Raw genomic sequence first — 16,911 nt, 5'->3', positions numbered from 1 at the left:
ATTGTGGATTGCTCACTCTCTCACTAGGAACCCAATCCAATTTTAGATAACTCATTTTATCAGAAAATACTTTCTTTACCCACAGCTGAAATCTGCTTGTATAATTTCCAACCATTAATTCCACTACTGCCTTCTGAAGCAAAATAACTAAACACAAGCAACAAACAAAAATAAGTGGGACTACAAACTAAAAAGCTTCTGCACAGCAAAGAAAACAATCAACAAAATGAAAAGGCAACCTGTGGAATGGGAAAAAATATTTGCAAACCATGTACCTGATAAAGGGTTAATACAAAAATATATAAGGAACTTTATATAATTCAACAGCAAAAAATCCAAACAACCAGATTAAAAAATGTGCAGAGGAACTGAAGAGACATTTTTCCAAAGAAGATATACGAATGGCCAACAGGTATATGAAAAGGTGCTGAACATCACTAACCATCAGGGAAATGCAAATTAAAACCACAATGAACTATCAACTTATATCTGTTAGGGTGGCTATCATCAAAAAGACGAGAACAAATGTTGGTGAGGATGTGAAGAAAACAGAATTCTTGGGGCTGGCCCCGTGGCTGAGTGGTTGGGTTCGCGCGCTCCGCTGCAGGCAGCCCAGTGTTTCGTTGGTTCGAATCCTGGGCGCGGACGTGGCACTGCTCATCGAACCACGCTGAGGCAGCGTCCCACATGCCGCAACTAGAAGGACCCACAACAGAGAATGTACAACTATGTACCAGGGGGCTTTGGGAAGAAAAAGGAAAAAAAAAAAAATCTTGAAAAAAAAAAACAACCAGAATTCTTGTACACTGTTGGTAGGAATATAAATTGGTACAGCCATTATGGAAAACAGTATGGAGGTTCCTCAAAAAGCTAAAACTAGAACTACCATATGATCCAGCAATTGTACTTCTGGGTATACACCTGAAGGAAATGACATCAGGGTCTTGAAGTGATATCTGCACTCCCAAGTGCGTTTCATTATTCACAGTAGCCAAAGGATGGAAGCAACCTGTCTGTCAACAGATGAATGGATAACAAAGATGTGTGTGTATGTATACATATACACATACAACGGAACATTATTCAGCCATGAGAAAACAGGAAATCCTATTTGCAACATGTATTAAGCTGGAGGACATCATGCTAAGTGAAGTGAGCAAGAGACAAATACTGTATGATTTCACTTATATGTGGAATCTGAAAAAAAAACCCTCTAAATCTAAAAAAAACTTAAAAAAAATCTTTAAAAAATCAGCAAAACTCATAGAAACAGAGAACAGATTGTGGTGGCAGGGGCTGGGAGGAAATGGGGAGACGGTGGTCAAAGGGTGCGCACTTTCAGTCTAGGATGCGCGAGTCCTGAGGGTCTGCTGTGCAGCCCACTGACTGCGGTTACCGTTACTAACACTGTATCATGAACTTGAAATTTGCTGACGGTAATTATTAAGCGTTCTCACCACCAAAAAAAAGGGAGTAACTATGTGAGGTGAGGTGATAGATGTGTTAATTAACTTGATTATAGTAATCATTACAATATATACGTATATCAAATCACATATACATGTTGTACACTCTCAATACATAAAATGTGTCAATTATCTCAATACAGTTGGTAAAAACAAAACCCCACAACAAAATAACCTAATTATACTTTTATATGACAGCCTTTCAGATACCTGACCCCATATAGCTATTACGTGTCCTTCCCGCCCCAAAGTCTCTCTTCTTGCAGGCTGCTGAACTATTATCTCATATGATAATTTTTAAATTCTTTCTTCATCCTAGTTGCTGAATCCTAGAGACACTATAACTGGTGTGGACGACCAGACATTAGGACACACAGAATTAACACAATCCTTCAGATATGCTCATGTGAAATCGTTACTTCTTGTTCTAAGCACATCTACTAACTTTTTCCCACTAATTCTAAAAATGAAAATATTTAACTTTATAAGGCATTTTCATATTGCTCTGCATACCCAGTTTTCCCCACTCATCAGTTCTATAATCCTAGTACCTACTGGTGATATTTTATATTATTCAATCTTTGATATTCAATTTTCTCTCTTCACATTTAAATTTTTCAACATTTCCATCCATTTTGCAATTCATTTTTAATCATCAGTTCCATTACACATCAACAGAAACATCTGAGAACAATTTAGATGGGTGTGTCTTCACCATTTGACAGAGAAAATGTTCCTGAAGTTTTTAATAAATCACTTTTGTAAACCAAATAATATCTTCATTTCCTTTATCCCTCAATTAATATTAGAGAAGTTTTATTTAAAGGATTCTTAAACCAAGAGGAAATATATATCTTTTTTTTTTTAGTAGGCTTTTGGGTGAGGAAGATTGGTCATGAGCTAATATCTGTTGCCGAGGCTTCCTCTTGTTTATTTTTTCCTCCCCAAAGCCCCAGTACATAGTTGCATATCCTAGTTGTAGGTTATTCTAGTTCTTCTATGTGGGATGCCTTCACAGCATGGCCTGATGAGTGGTACACAGGTCTGCGCCCAAGATCTGAACCAGCAAACCCCGGGCCGGTGAAGCGGAGCACATGAACTTAAACTTAAACCACTCAGCCATGAGGCCGGCTTCCAGAAATATACACTTTAAGAAGGCTTAAAAACCCTTGGAGGAAATCCATCTGAGAGAGCTGTTCACAAGTAGTAACTTAAAGAATGTACGAATGTACTCCTCAGAGATGTCAGACTGTTAAACTCAGATGTTAAACAGATATTAGAAAAATACGCTTCCAATAGATTCCAAACATTTTCTAAAAATTAAAGTTTTTAAGACCCTCAAAGTTTACCAAAAAATCTAAGGCCCCAAAACCTTTACATTTTCAGCGTTGGAGCTCTTTCCAAACTGAAAAAGTTAAGAATTTATTACTTTAAAAAACTGTAGACTCCTAAGAGTAAGAAAAGATCTCTGAGATTCTTTTCAGGGTACCAGTGCAATGAGCGCCATGAAACGTCATGAACTCCAGAGCCAACAGCCCTGGATTTGCCACCTAACTTGGCGTCATAATGTCTGTGTGACCTTGCACAAATTACTGTACCTCAAAGACTGGAGAGCTTTTAAGAGGATTAAACTCAAAAATGCATGTGAATATTATTAGTAATAATAGCAGCCAAGACTTACAGAGCACTATGTGCAAGCACTGTTAAGCACTGAACACCTATGAAGATTACATGGGTTAGCATATACATTAACTTGTTAATTTTAGGGAAGTCTCAGTTGTGTCATTTTCTAGCTGTGTAACCTTGGGGTAGTTTTATAATCTTCATAATAACCCTATGAGATAGGTGCGTTCCTCTCCATCTCACAGATGAACAAAACAAGACACAGTAAAATGGGATCAATCATGTTTACCAATAGCGTTTTAATGAGGACTAAGTAATTTGTCCAAAGTCACACAGCAAACTAATGGCTGGAACTCAAATCCAGGCAGTGTGGCTTAAGTCCAAGATATTAGCCACTATGTTATATTTCTCACAAGATATACGCATGTAAAATTACAAAAATGAATTAGAAGGAAATACATAGCTTGTTGGTACACCTGAACAGTTCCAAATGTTTACACACTGTTCCAAACATCATCCCTCAATGAGTGTGTTACAATGAGGAATTTTATTCACTGTGCTATATCCTGAGCACCTGGAACAGGGCCCAGCATACAGCTGGCACTCAAAAACTTCTAGTTGAATGAGCTGTGAGAAGAACATGGGGAAGAAACATAAGACTGAGGATGGAGGAGGGGGAGAAGGCAACTTCAACTATATCTGCAGTTCTATTTCTTTAATATCCAAAAAGATTTATAACAAATAGACAAAAATGTTAATGTTGAAATATTAGGGTGGTGGGATATGGATGCTTTCTTAGGGTGTTATTTCCCTGTATTTTAACAACTTCTCAAAATAAAAAATAAACAATGAACTCAAAGCATATAACATAGTTGTCCAACAGAGAAACAAAGATTAAGTGACATACTCAAAGTTGGTGAGTAGCAAGTAGCTGAGGAGGGGGCCCCAAATCCAATTTTCTAAGTCTTTCTCTTGCCCCACAGCATGGCACTTCATTCCTCACATTCACACATCAGAAGGCTTTGTACCTACCTGTACAATGCTGCATAATATCGATCTGATATTGTCTGCTGAGAATTCATTACTTGGAAAAGCAACATTAAAGCCTGCACACTGGTATTAAAATTCACAACATGCAACACTTTAAACAGCGTGTCAACCTGCTCCTTCACTTTGTCATCACCAGTCTGGGCATAAGGGTATGCCCTATTCACTCCTGTTAAAAGGGCACTAAGCATTTTTGATTCAATATCTTTTTTCTTGATACAAGTGCGAAAAAAACAAAAATAAAGAGTTATTAATTTGTTAGCCAATTCACTTTCTTCATGGGAGAGGGCCATTTGATTTAAAAAACAAATTGCATAATACTGTGCTTTGGAGCTGATATTTGAGCGAAAGAGCAGCCTTTCCACTTCACCACACACGACGCCTTTCATATTGGGATGTTTACAAAGTAGTGTCTCTAAGAGATGGGAGGCTTTTGTAGCTATCCTGTTCTGAGGGTCTCCCAGTTTATTTACCACCTGCACAAGAAGAGCCTTTTCTTCCTCAGGTTTGTTACAAAGAAGCTCATGAGCCACTGTAAGGGCTCGAGTTTTGGTGGTTACTAATGAATCATGACTTAGAGTTTCTAAGACCTGCACAAATTCAGCCACTAGGTGTTTCAGCTGGTGTTCAAAATACCATAATATCAGCCTTCTGTCTCTTGAGTCCTTGTTCCCACTGGACAACTGTTCTAGTTTGTTGAAAGGATGCTGGTTGAAAATCCGTAGCTTCCGACTGTCTGGCAAAAGGTCTGTAATGAGTAACTCTTTGAAGGTATCCAAAGCCATGAGGCACTGCTGTTTGCTGCCCTTCTTTTTAACAAGGTTCACGAGAGTTTCTACAAACTGGAGTGTGTGAATAGCATCATCCTGAATAAGAAGAATCATGGCTGCCATCCTGTCTCCCAGTGTACCCGATGACACAATTGCCTTCATCCAGGTAGAAGAGGCTCCCTTTTGATTATTCGTTTTATTTTTGAATAAATTGATTTCATGCTCATACAACTTCTGAGCCAAGGTTTTGTATTTAGACACAACCTCTCGAGGCTGGGGTTCCAAAGAATATTCATTGCTATATTCTAGATCATACCATTTGCCTCCAGGCTTGAGTAACAACGTCTGTCTCTCAAAGAATTCAAAGATGTCCTGCTGTTTTTCTTTCTTTGCTTTTGGTGTGGCATTGCTGTTCTCAGCAGAATGTTGTTCTGACTTCTTATTTTTCACCTTACTACTCATCGATGTCCTTCCATTTTCTGCCACATTTTGCTTTTTATTATCTACTTTAGATACTCCTGCTTCTTTTTTGCTAGGATCTTTTTTAGCTGGTTCATCTTCTTCAATTAAGAAAGCTTTTGCATACTTGGCCAAACTAAGATTTTTAATGAACGCTTCCAATTCACCTTGCCGAAGGTCATCAATGGCTCCTTTTTTGCCTCCATCCACCAGTTCCTCATTCTCATCCAAAGTAGCCAGCATAATGTAATCTTGCTGTATAAAAATATCAGATAAAAGTAAATTACAAATCCAAGAGTTTAGTTAAAACTTCAAAAGTTAATATGAAATCTGTATCTTTGCAATCAATTAAAGTGAGTCATCAGGGTATTGCCTGGACTCCCACCATACACCAAAATAAAAACTTGATAGATCAAAGATTAAAATGTGAAAAAATAGAACCATAAAATAATAGAAGGTATAACATAATTAAAAAATAATTTCAGAATAGGGAAAATCCTTCCAAATTTGACATAAAACTCAGGGCCCATAAAGGAAAGGACGGGTAACTGTTCTCTCACATACAAAACATACACAACAATCAAAAGACAAATAAACTGGAAAAAAAATACTGGCAACTCATATCAAAGTAAGTGGGCTTAATGCTTAATGTAACAGTTCCTACACATCAGTTGAAGAAGTAACAAATGACCCAACAGAAAGATATGCAAAGGATATAAACAATTGGTTCATACAGGAAAAAAAGTGGTTCTTTGAAAATATGAAAAGATGCTCAACCTCACTGACATTTAGAGAAATCCAAATTAAAACCACAATGATACATCCAATTTTTAATCTGTCAGATAAGCAAAGATAAAGCTATGACAGGTGGTGTCGGGGAAGGCACTTTCCTACTTGGCTGATAGGAGTGTCAAGAGGCGTGACATCTATGGAGGGCAATCTGTCAACTTCAACCAAAATACAAGACACACATTCTTTGACCCAGCAGTTCCATTTCCACAAATTTAGATTACACATACACTTACAAACGTGGCGGGGAAATATATATTCAAGGCTATTTACTGAAGCATTATTTAAAATAGCAAAAGACTGACAATTTAAATACCCACAATAAATGGCTGGTTAGATAAATTAAGGGAGACACGATGATTTAGGCAGGCATAAAACGAGTGACATGTACTGATATGGATGGATCTCTAAGATAGTAAGGGGGGAAAAGATGCAAAATATTATATATATAGTATGGTACCTTCTTTGTAAAAAATAACACACACACATATGTGTGTTTACTTGGAAGATACAAAAGACACTTATAAAAACGATTGCTTCCTGGAAGGGTAATTGCATGGTTGGAGATAAAAGTGAGAAAGAGACTTATCACCATGTACCCCTTCGTTTTTTAAGAAACCTTTTTGCAGAATGTGTACGTATTACATATTCGAAAATTAAATACAATCCAAACACAGAGCAAACTCCGAACCTGCCCCTGGAAGTTGCATTTCTCCTGCTTCTATTACCCCCCTTGAAAGTCTAGTCTCAAACGAAAACAATATTTAATAAAAAATAAGACAAATTGTGTCACGTATTTGCTCCAAACCTTCTAATGGTTTCACATCAAACTCAGAACAAAAGCCCACTCTCTTACCTCTCTGACCTCATTTCTTACTAATCTCCCCTTACTTCAGCTACACTGACATTTTTGTTGTTCATGCAACAACATGGCTCACTCCTTTCTTTCCTTCAGATTTCTGCTCAACCATCTCACTGAAGGGTTCCCCGATCATCTCATTTAAAACTGACGCCCTCTCCCACTCCTTATCCTCGTTTAATTTTTCTCCATCCCACTACTCAGCGTCTGACATACTATGTATTCAAAAGTTTAGTTACTGCTTCTTTCCCTTCACTAGAATGTAAAACCCAAGAGAGCAGAGGGCTTCTTGAGCGTACAGTGCGCACACGCACGTACTCTGTAAAAACAGAAGTTTAAAATTCCAACACTGCTGGAGTTCAGAACACTGCCACGAGGACAGGACCAAAAAAAGTCAGTCCTCTCTAACCTGATGGAATCCCAGTTATACGACGTCAACAAAATGAGATGATCATCTACATCCTAAGAGAGGCCACGGCATAAAACGGTTCAATTCTAAACTACTTTTCTCTTGTAAAGAGTAGTGGAAAACAAAAAGCGCGGGAAGCGCACAAAACACATTTCGAAGCCGGGTTCTGGGTCCAGGATGCCATCCACGCCGCAGCTCGGGGGCGTCTGGGCCATTTGCCCAGCCACGAGAGGGACCACTCCGCGCGCCTCTGTCCCCCTTCTCCGGGGAGTCCAAGGCCATTACCTTGGTGCCTCCGAGTCGTAACACTTCCTCCAGGGAGAACCCATTCTCGGCTCCCTCGTTATCATCCTCGTCGTCCTCGTCCGGATCTTCGCCCCCCTCCTCTGGACCCCACGGCCTCTTGGCATGGAACTCCAAAGGTTTCTTGGGGGCCGCCATAGCTTGCACAGCACGCGCGAATAGTCCCCACGTTCCTTCCGCTTGGCGGGTGACGTACTTCCTGCACGGGGGAGGGGGGGGGGCGGGTCCCGGTCCCCTACCGGAAGTGGCTGTAATCCCCACCCCCGGGCGGCGCGCGGCTGTGTTCGGAGTTCGGCATGAGCGTTCTCGCTAGGGCCGGCGCTGGGCCGCTGAGTGCCGCCGCGCGCGCGGGTAGGCGTTCGCTCAGCCCGGGCCCGGTTGCCGTGGAAACCGCCGACGCGCCATCCTCAGCTGGGGGCTCCTGGGGCGCTCTGGGCTGGAGGCAGGAGTCTGGCCTCAGACGCGAAATAGCTGTGCGGTCGCGGGCAGCGGGCGTGCTGCGGCCGGGAGTCCGCTTTCCTGGCTTCGGGCGAGGCTGAGTTAACGAGGCTGCTGTGCACTTGCAAATACTCAGATGTTTAACCGGTCCCGTTTCACGTGTGTTTTTCGCAGTCGTTCCCTGGCTTTGGAGAGGGAAATACTTCAGCTCTGGGAAGGAGCCGGCAGAAAACAGCCTGGTGACTCCAATGCTGCGGCATCTTATGTACAAAATCAAGTCCACTGGCCCCATCACTGTGGCCGAGTACATGAGGGAGGTCCTGACCAACCCAGCCAAGGTAGGGGTCCCGGGCCAAGGGCTAGCCCGCTGTAGCAGCCTTGCGAGATGTGAGCCAGCAGGGGGCTACGCAGAGAGGGGCCCGAGGGTCCTCCGCCCAGGCAGTCGGGTACCTTCCAGGGAAGAGCCAGCCCCGAAGAGCTGGGGACACATAATGAACCTGTCTGTTGGTCAGGCTGGGTCAAGTCAGCGGCAGTGCCATTAGAGAGGAAAGGACAAATTCCAGAGGTGTTGAGGAGACAGTGTAACCGACTGGATTTATGAGATGAGGGAGGGATGACTTCCGTACCTGGGCGGACGGTAGAGAGTGGAATCATTTCTCTGGGAGAAGGGAATGCAGGAGGAGGAAGAGCAGCAGCCGATTTAGGAGGGCGGGGAAGGTCAGGGTCCAGTCCGATATATGAATTTGAAGTGTATGCGAGACTCGGGGATACCTTCTGTACGCAACTGGAAATATGAATGGAGTGCCTGGAAAGTTGTCTGCGTAGGGATGGCTGCAGCAGGCATTGGGAGCATATTCTGGGGTTTCTTCTTGAGAGTGGAAGGTCTGGGTCTTTACTCTCCTGGGATTAAGCACTGTCACAGCTTTCTGCCCTGCGTTTCCTTGTCTGCTCTCCAAAGCCACTTGGGGAAAGCCTGGAGTCCGTTTTTTTTAGAATGTTTCACCTTATGCTGGGTTGAAATATGGGATCTGTGGAATTCTGGGGTTGGTTTGGCCTATTGCTGCTGTTGGATGTGGTGGAGTGACCCAGTGTCCAGAGGTTTAGTAAACGCAGGGATCCGTTAATGCCTGTATGCAGTGCTACAGTGTACCAGAACTTGGTATAAGAAGAAACTTTAGAACCAACATCCCTGGGTTCGAGTGGAGGTCCACTTGTCATTTATTCATTTATTGAGACTCCAAATGTGCCAGGCACTATCTTAGGCACTGAGAATACTGCAGTGGACAGCGGAGTGTGGCACTTCTGTTCTAGTGAGAAAATGAACTATAAACAAGAAAACAAATAGTTAAATAAGATAGTTATAGGTTGTCGTAAGTGCTTCTAAAGGAAAAAAACCAGGTTGGTAGACTGAAAGTAAGTAGTACGGTGGGAATGAGGCTGTGTAGAAGTTCCTTAGGTAGGTGGCCAGTGAAGGCCAGCACGTTTGACTGAAACTTGAAGGATGGGGATGGGCCAGCTGGCAAAGAACTGGGAGAAGTGAGTTCCTAGCAGAGGAACGGGAAATACAGAGTTTTTGAGCTGGGGAATGCCTTGGCACAGAGAAGAGAGAGACACCAACTGTTGTGGCTGGAAGGTGGTGACGGGGGCTAGGGGGTTGATGGTGAGCAGAGTAGTATGAGATGAGTTTGGAGAGGAGCCGGTCCATACAAGGCTTTCATGGAATTTAGATTTTTGTGTTGGTGCAATGGGAAACCATCAGGAGGTGCATTTTATGCATATTGTGTTGGCGGTGACATCCAGGTGGAGATAGTGAGCAGTTGGCTTGAAGAGTCTGGAGGTCATGAGAAAGATTGGATATGTATATGTAAATTTGGTCGTTATCATTATATGGATGGCATTAAAGCCCAAGGAACCAGGGAGAACATACTTAGAGAAGAGAAGCTTTCCCAGGATTAAGCCTTGAGGTAACTCTCAAATTTAGAGTAGAGGTTCTGAACCTAGGGATCCTTGAATAATATGCAGGGGTTTGTGAACTTGGATGGGAAAAAATTATACCTTTATTTTCATTAACTTCCAACCTAAATTTAACATTTCTCTAATTATGAACATAGGCAACAACCAGTAGCATCAGCAATACCTGTGACTTTAGCATAAGTGGAAATCACTGGTATTATCATCACAACAGACTGATCACAGGTATCTCAAAATACCATGGGGCTCAACTGTACTTTGAAACTTCCTTACTATTAGACCTGTGGCTCGACTTTTGTGTGTGTGTGTGAGGAAGACTCGCCCTGAGCTAACATCTGTGCCAGTCTTCCTCTGTTTTACGTGGGATGCTGCCACAGTATGGCTTGACGAGTGGTGCCTAGGTCCGCACCCGGGATCCGAACCTGTGAACCCCGGGCCTCTGAAGCAGAGCATGTGAACTTAACCACTATGCCACTCGGTTGGCCCCCTCAATTTTGTTTTTAAATCACTTACAAAGACCCATATATATTACTATCACAAACTTATTTAAATATTTAATAAGTATTTTTCAGTTGATTTCTTTTGTAATCCTATATGTTTTAACTCCTGTGCATTTAAAAAGCATTCTATGAATGGGTCCGTAGTCTTCACTTGACTACTAGAGTGATTCATAACACAGAAAACACCCCCAAAATGCTTACTTGTGAAGGGGAAAGAGAAAGGCTAGAGGGAGGATGTTGTGCTCTTGTGTGGAGTGAAAAAAAAATTTTTTTTGAAGATGGGAGTGACAATTATATTGCTAATGCTGAGAGGGAAAAGTTACAGCTGTGAGAGAAAGGAGATGAAAACAACCCCAGCCTGTGAGAGTTGTGTCAGGAGTGGTGATTATCCAGGAATTAGGTTTGGATAAGAGCAGAAGGGGAGGCTGTTTCATCCTTTGAGTCCCCAGGAAAGAAGGGGAGCAGGTGGAGGCCAGGTGGGGTCAGGAAGCTGAGGAACGCTGTTTAATTCCTGTGTGGGCAGGAGCCCACGTCATCTGCTAAGAGTCAGGTGATAGGAGAAGGGGCTTGAGGAGCACGGAGAGTTTTTTAATAAACCATTCTTGAGTCTTTCTTGAAGGTGAAGCATTATGCTAAAACTTGGGATGTGAAGGTAAATAAGACATAGTCCTCTCCCCCAAATAACTGCCTTGAGGTGAAGAACATAGACATACATAAAAAAGCTCAGAAAAGGAAGCACTGGATTTAGTGTGAGGTTAGAGGGCTGGAAGAGGAGGTCAAGGAAGGTGCCATTTGAGCAGATGACGTCTTACTGAGTATAGGCTTGCCAGGAGAAATGGAAAAGGAGAAGGGAGAGCATTTGCAATGGCATGGATGTGTGGACAAGCAGGGCTAATTAAAAAAAAAACTAACTTTTTATTGAGAGATTCATGTAGAAAAATGCATGAATCACAAGGATACAGCTTGATGAATTTTCACAAAGTGAACACTCCCATGTAACCAGCACTCAGGTCAGGAAACAAGCTCGCCAGCAGGCAGGGCCAATTTGGAATAGAAAGTGTATGAATTTGGGGGAGGAGGCTGGAGGGGTAGGCAGGGTCTTCCTGTTGGGTTGTGGGAGCACGGAGCACGGAGCACAGAGCATGAGGAGGGTCTGGAATACTGTAGAGATGAGGATTGCATGGCTTCTGCCTTTATAGTCAAGGAGTAATTGTTTTTCTACCAGTTCTGCAAAATGATTGTTACTTTTTCAAATTTAGGTAAAGACATTGTGTTTATCTTATTTAGAAGAAGACCTTTCTTACTAAATAATTGTTTATTTCATTGTATACATTATGTAAGATTTTGGAGGGGTGTTTTAAAAAGCCTTATTCGAAAATTAATTTGTTTCTCCATTTTCCCTTTTTACTTAGGGATATTATGTGTACCGTGACATGCTGGGAGAAAAAGGAGATTTCATTACTTCGCCTGAAATAAGTCAGATCTTTGGGGAGGTAATATGCAATGTAAACTATAGAAGAAACTAATATCACAAACATTTGAGAGCAGATTAAGTTGTATTATTCTATAATAGTGTTTTACAGCTTTGATTTGTGATTCAGAAATTTTAATTTTTTTGTAGTTTATATATGGAAGGAATAGGGAGCAATAGAGGAAAGATAATGGTATAGATGACATTTGAGAAGTTTATACTTTCCTGTAGAAAAGGAAATGTAGAGAGAAGTGGGACAGAAAGAAAAGAGATGGAAGTAAAGAGGTGAACCAGATGAAATATGAGAATGGAAGGTGGAAGAGAGATGAAAGGAAAGGTGAGGAAAGAGGCAGAGAGTACCAAAGAAGGAAGAGAGAAAAGATAAAAACCATTGAGGAATTAGTGGAATCAAGATGCACTCCAGAGCACCCACCCATGATTTAGCCATAGATACGATAGAAGTCTCCCTTTAAGAAACTTTTAATTCTCTTCAGGAATACTAGTTCATTTATTTCCATATAAGAACCTTTGATCAATGTAGAAATAGGAAATAATACACAAGAAGAAATAGAATGTAGGTATTAAAAAATATTACTTATGCCTAAAAGCCATGTAATTATTGAAATTATATGGATATGAAAAAATGGCACGATCATTTCATGTGTCTCTTTGCTTTCAAATACTAGTATCTTTCTGTAAGTGGTACCCTCTTATCTGTGTCACGGGACCTTCTATAGTGGAGGTTGCCTTTTAACTATTTTCTCCTGTTATTAGGCTTCCTGAATGGTTTCTGTAGTAACATAGTCCCTGTGAAGTTCCTGTGTGTGTATGCTTTATGTACATATGAAATAACATGCATATGGTTGTTTGCAAACATTTTGCTTTCTGGTGTAAAGTGTGTATTATGTGGAGTTTTACATTGTGATATACTTTTATACTATATAATACTTTAATATAGTTTTTTCCTTGTCGCAGCTGCTAGGGATATGGTTCATTAGTGAATGGATGGCCACTGGAAAAAGTGCAGCTTTCCAACTGGTGGAACTGGGCCCGGGTAGGGGTACCCTTGCAGGAGATATTTTGAGGGTAAGTAATAAAAAAATGTCTCATAGTCTCATGTATGTCAATCTTATTACTTTTGACTGAGTTTGCAAACTTCATTGATTTCCTTGGCTTTCAGTCCTACCTCCTTAATCTTAATCTCATATTTCTCAACTAAAACATGTCAGAATAATGTAATGAATCATTACTTCTTATCTGTTTGTAAGCTTAAAAATGGGGGCAAGAAGAAGATTGTGAAAGCTTAAAGTATAAAACATTTAGAAGACATTATGGGAAAATATATTTGTCTTCTGAGTGGGGAAAGAGCTTTTTAATTATATAAAAAGCAGAAGCCCTAAAGGAAAAGATGAATAATTTCAACTACATTAAAATTAAGAACTTTTTGTTCTTCAAAGACTCCATAGAGTGATGAGACAACAAAGAACTGGCAGTTAGAATACATAAAGAATTCCTTTAAATCACTGAGAAGTTGACAGATAACTCAGTAGGAAAGTCAGACCAAGGAGGTGAATAAACTGGTCATAAAACAGGAAATCCAAATGGCCAATAAAAGCAAAAATATGCTCAGACTTATTGGTAGTCACGGAAAATTAAAATCACAGTGAGATACCACTGTATCCTCAAAATTAGAAAATCTGACAACATCAGGTGTTGGTGAGGATGGGGAGATATGGAGCAATGGGAACTCTCATCCAGGTACTGCTGGTAAGAGTATAATTTGGTACAACCACTATTGGGCACTATCTACTAATGTCAAAATTACTTATACTGTATGACCCAGCAATTTTACTGCTAGACATATACCCTGCAAGAACCAGGGCATATGTGTACCAGGACAGCATCTTTAGCAAGAACTGGAAACAACCCAAATGCCTATCAATGGAAAAATAGATCAGTAGATTGTAGTATAGGCATACAGTAGAATACTAAGTGCTGTGAAAATGCATGAAATCATGACAGAATGCAACAAAAATCAATATGGAACAAAATGTTGAGTGAAAATAGCAATTTGTAAAAGAATTCATATTATTCTATTTATATAAAATCCCAAAGTAGTCAACAGTAAACAATATGTTTAGTGATACAAATATATTTACTAACATTTATAAAGAAAAGCCAGGAAATGATAAACTCGAGATTCAGAGTGGTGGTGACATCTGAGGGGGAGGGAGGAAATGGGGTCTTAAAGGTAATGGTCATGTCCCATGTCTTTAGCCAGATAGTGAATATTATCTTGTGTATCATTCTTTCTATTGTTCTACCTGATATTTATAAAAATATTTAAAAGGAAGAAGATTGTTTACAGTACATGATAAGTAATAGTATTTAGTAAACTTTTGTAGCTTTTACTGTTTTGGAACCCATTAGTCTTTTTTTTTTTAAGATTTTATTTTTCCTTTTTCTCCCCAAAGCTCCCCGGTACATAGTTGTGTATTTTTAGTTGTGGGCTCTTCCAGCCGTGGCACGTGGGACACTGCCCCAGCATGGCCCGACGAGCGGCACCACGGCCAGGCCCAGGATCCAAACCAGCGAAACCGCAGGCCGCCGAAGCAGAGCGCTTGAACTCAACCACTCAGCCATGGGGCCAGCCCCCCATTAGTCTTTTTGAGTTTATTTCATGTGTACCTGGCAATTCAGTGTAGAAAATAAAACACATACTTCAATATAAATTTAAATTTCTTGATGCTCTATGGTTTTTGCTTGAAATTAGGAATTGAAGGATTTTTTAAAAGAAAATATATAAACATCTGACAAATAAGAATCCTGGTTATATTTGAGGGGGGAAAAAGAAAGAAAACCACTGATTTACGTTTTCAAGGCTCTATTTTATATCTTTTTAAATTGGCAAAATCATTGAATCTAAAATATTTAATAAGATTCTTAAATAATATTTTCTTGTTTCAAGTATTTTAAAAATCAAGCCCAGGGGCCGGCTCTGTGGCCTAGTGGTTAAGTTCGTGTGTTCCACTGCGGCGGCCCAGGGTTCGGATCCTGAGCGTGGACATGGCACGGCTCATCAGGCCACGTTGAGGTGGCGTCCCACATCCCACAACCAGAAGGACCGGCAACTAAGATATACAACTGTGTACGGCGGGGGGGGGGGGGGGGGGGCGGGTTTGGGGAGATAAAGCAGGAAGAAAAAAAAGATTGGCAGCAGTTGTTAGCCCAGGTGCCAATCCTTAAAAAAAAAAAAAAAAGAGGATTGGCAACAGTTGTTAGCCCAGGTGCCAATCTTTAAAAAAAAAAAAAAAAATCAAGCCCACAGCTCTTAAAATGTATAAAGGATGCTTTCCTAGGTCGAGTTCTCAGAATTCTTAAAAAGCCAAAGAATTTAAAGGAATTACAGAAAATAGCTAAAGGTATTACAGACCTGTTTTCATTTTTCATCTTAACTTTCTAAGGATTTTTCTCTCAGGAAGAAGTTTTTCCAATTATAGTTTTATCTCAAAACTACATTGGGAAAAATCATCTTGTCTGTGTTATCAGTCTGTACCTATGTATTCAGGTCTTAAAAGCAGGAGGCAAATCACCAGTGAAAATTAAATTAAAGTGAAAAATAATATTGATGTATTTTATGCTTTTGAATTTTTAGCATTAAAGTATTAGTAAAATATTAGTATATTCCTTTTTTCCCCTCATGCTTACAACAGTAAAAAAAATGCATAGCTAAGAAAAAATTGAAAATGTGGAAGAATCCCAGAATTAAACTGTCACCTTTTAGTGCCATTCAAATTTGACTCCCTGAAGACAGTGTTTAATCTTCTCAAAGATGAGGTTATTTCATAGACATAATGGCTTTATAAAATCAAGGCTATAAGTATTTTATTTCCTTGGTCTTTTTTTAGACTCTCTAATCTGAATATTTTTTTTGGATACTAAAACTGTTATTTTTATTTGTTAATCATAATTCTAACGTTTATCATTAGGAAACCAAATTGTTTACTGTCCATTTCTTATATAGATTTTGCTCAGTAACTCTAATATGTTATGATTGTCACAGACGGCTGGAGAGTGGCTTGTCTGAGAAGTAGATCTCTTTGAAACCAAATATTACTTCTGTGACCTGAACAAATTATTGAGGTAAATGTTTAGAAAACCTAAATTTTTTTTTCTTTTCGTATGTAGGTATTCAGTCAGCTTGGGTCTGTACTGAAAAACTGTGACATTTCAATACATCTGGTAGAAGTGAGCCAAAAATTAAGTGAGATTCAAGCATTAACACTGGCTGAAGAGAAGATCCCATTGGAGCGAAATGCTGGATCTCCAGCATATATGAAAGGTGTTACTAAGTCTGGAATTCCAATTTCCTGGTATCGAGATCTGCAAGATGTTCCAAAAGGTAATTGTTTTACAGTGATTAATGAAAGAATTTTGATCACAATCCCTCAGAGAACTGATAGGTGACCACGACCTTGAAGAGCAATATAATCCTTAGTGCTGCCAAGACCCCTCCCATAGAGGCTAGCGAACTTCTTTCTACCAAAGAGCATTGTATTAGAAAATAAAAAACTGCCTAACTTTAAGGAGAAATCAATTTCACAAGGTTTTGCAAAATCAAACAAAACAAAGACCAAAGTGTAGATCTCTGTTGTGCTTTGTAGTTTTTTGCTACCCCTAAGAGAGGACTGACGATGAAGCAGCCCAGGGCAGCAGGGTCTGAAGGAAGCAGTGTTAGTAGATGGGTTCAGTTTAATTATCTCATATTTTGAACAATTTTATTTGCCTAAGGCAAGCAAGGGTTGG

At 40.2% G+C, this 16,911-nt stretch overlaps 2 protein-coding genes across 4 annotated transcripts in view; one reads left to right on the top strand and one right to left on the bottom strand.

Annotated features, from left to right (window-relative positions):
- The window catches only part of CEBPZ (CCAAT enhancer binding protein zeta), a 24,992-nt gene extending 17,039 nt beyond the window's left edge, over window positions 1-7,953 (bottom strand). For both annotated transcript variants that reach the window (XM_008516161.2, XM_008516162.2), the window contains exons 1-2: window positions 7,708-7,953; window positions 4,122-5,620 (exon numbers count right to left, since the gene is read on the bottom strand). In XM_008516161.2, the coding sequence (XP_008514383.2) occupies window positions 4,122-5,620; window positions 7,708-7,863 (1,655 nt within the window). In that variant the 5' untranslated portion in view covers window positions 7,864-7,953. The remainder of the gene's footprint in view (window positions 1-4,121; window positions 5,621-7,707) is intronic.
- Window positions 7,947-16,911, top strand: part of NDUFAF7 (NADH:ubiquinone oxidoreductase complex assembly factor 7) — a 20,978-nt gene continuing 12,013 nt past the window's right edge. For both annotated transcript variants that reach the window (XR_011526586.1, XM_070574057.1), the window contains exons 1-5: window positions 7,947-8,076; window positions 8,338-8,501; window positions 12,047-12,127; window positions 13,081-13,191; window positions 16,294-16,507. Coding sequence is in view for 1 of the 2 variants with exons in the window: in XM_070574057.1 (XP_070430158.1) it covers window positions 8,022-8,076; window positions 8,338-8,501; window positions 12,047-12,127; window positions 13,081-13,191; window positions 16,294-16,507 (625 nt within the window). In the remaining variant the exon portion in view is untranslated. The remainder of the gene's footprint in view (window positions 8,077-8,337; window positions 8,502-12,046; window positions 12,128-13,080; window positions 13,192-16,293; window positions 16,508-16,911) is intronic.

This window comes from Equus przewalskii, chromosome 14, assembly GCF_037783145.1.
Source record: "Equus przewalskii isolate Varuska chromosome 14, EquPr2, whole genome shotgun sequence".
NCBI lineage: Eukaryota > Metazoa > Chordata > Mammalia > Perissodactyla > Equidae > Equus > Equus przewalskii.
This window is presented reverse-complemented; position numbering and strand designations above follow the sequence as displayed.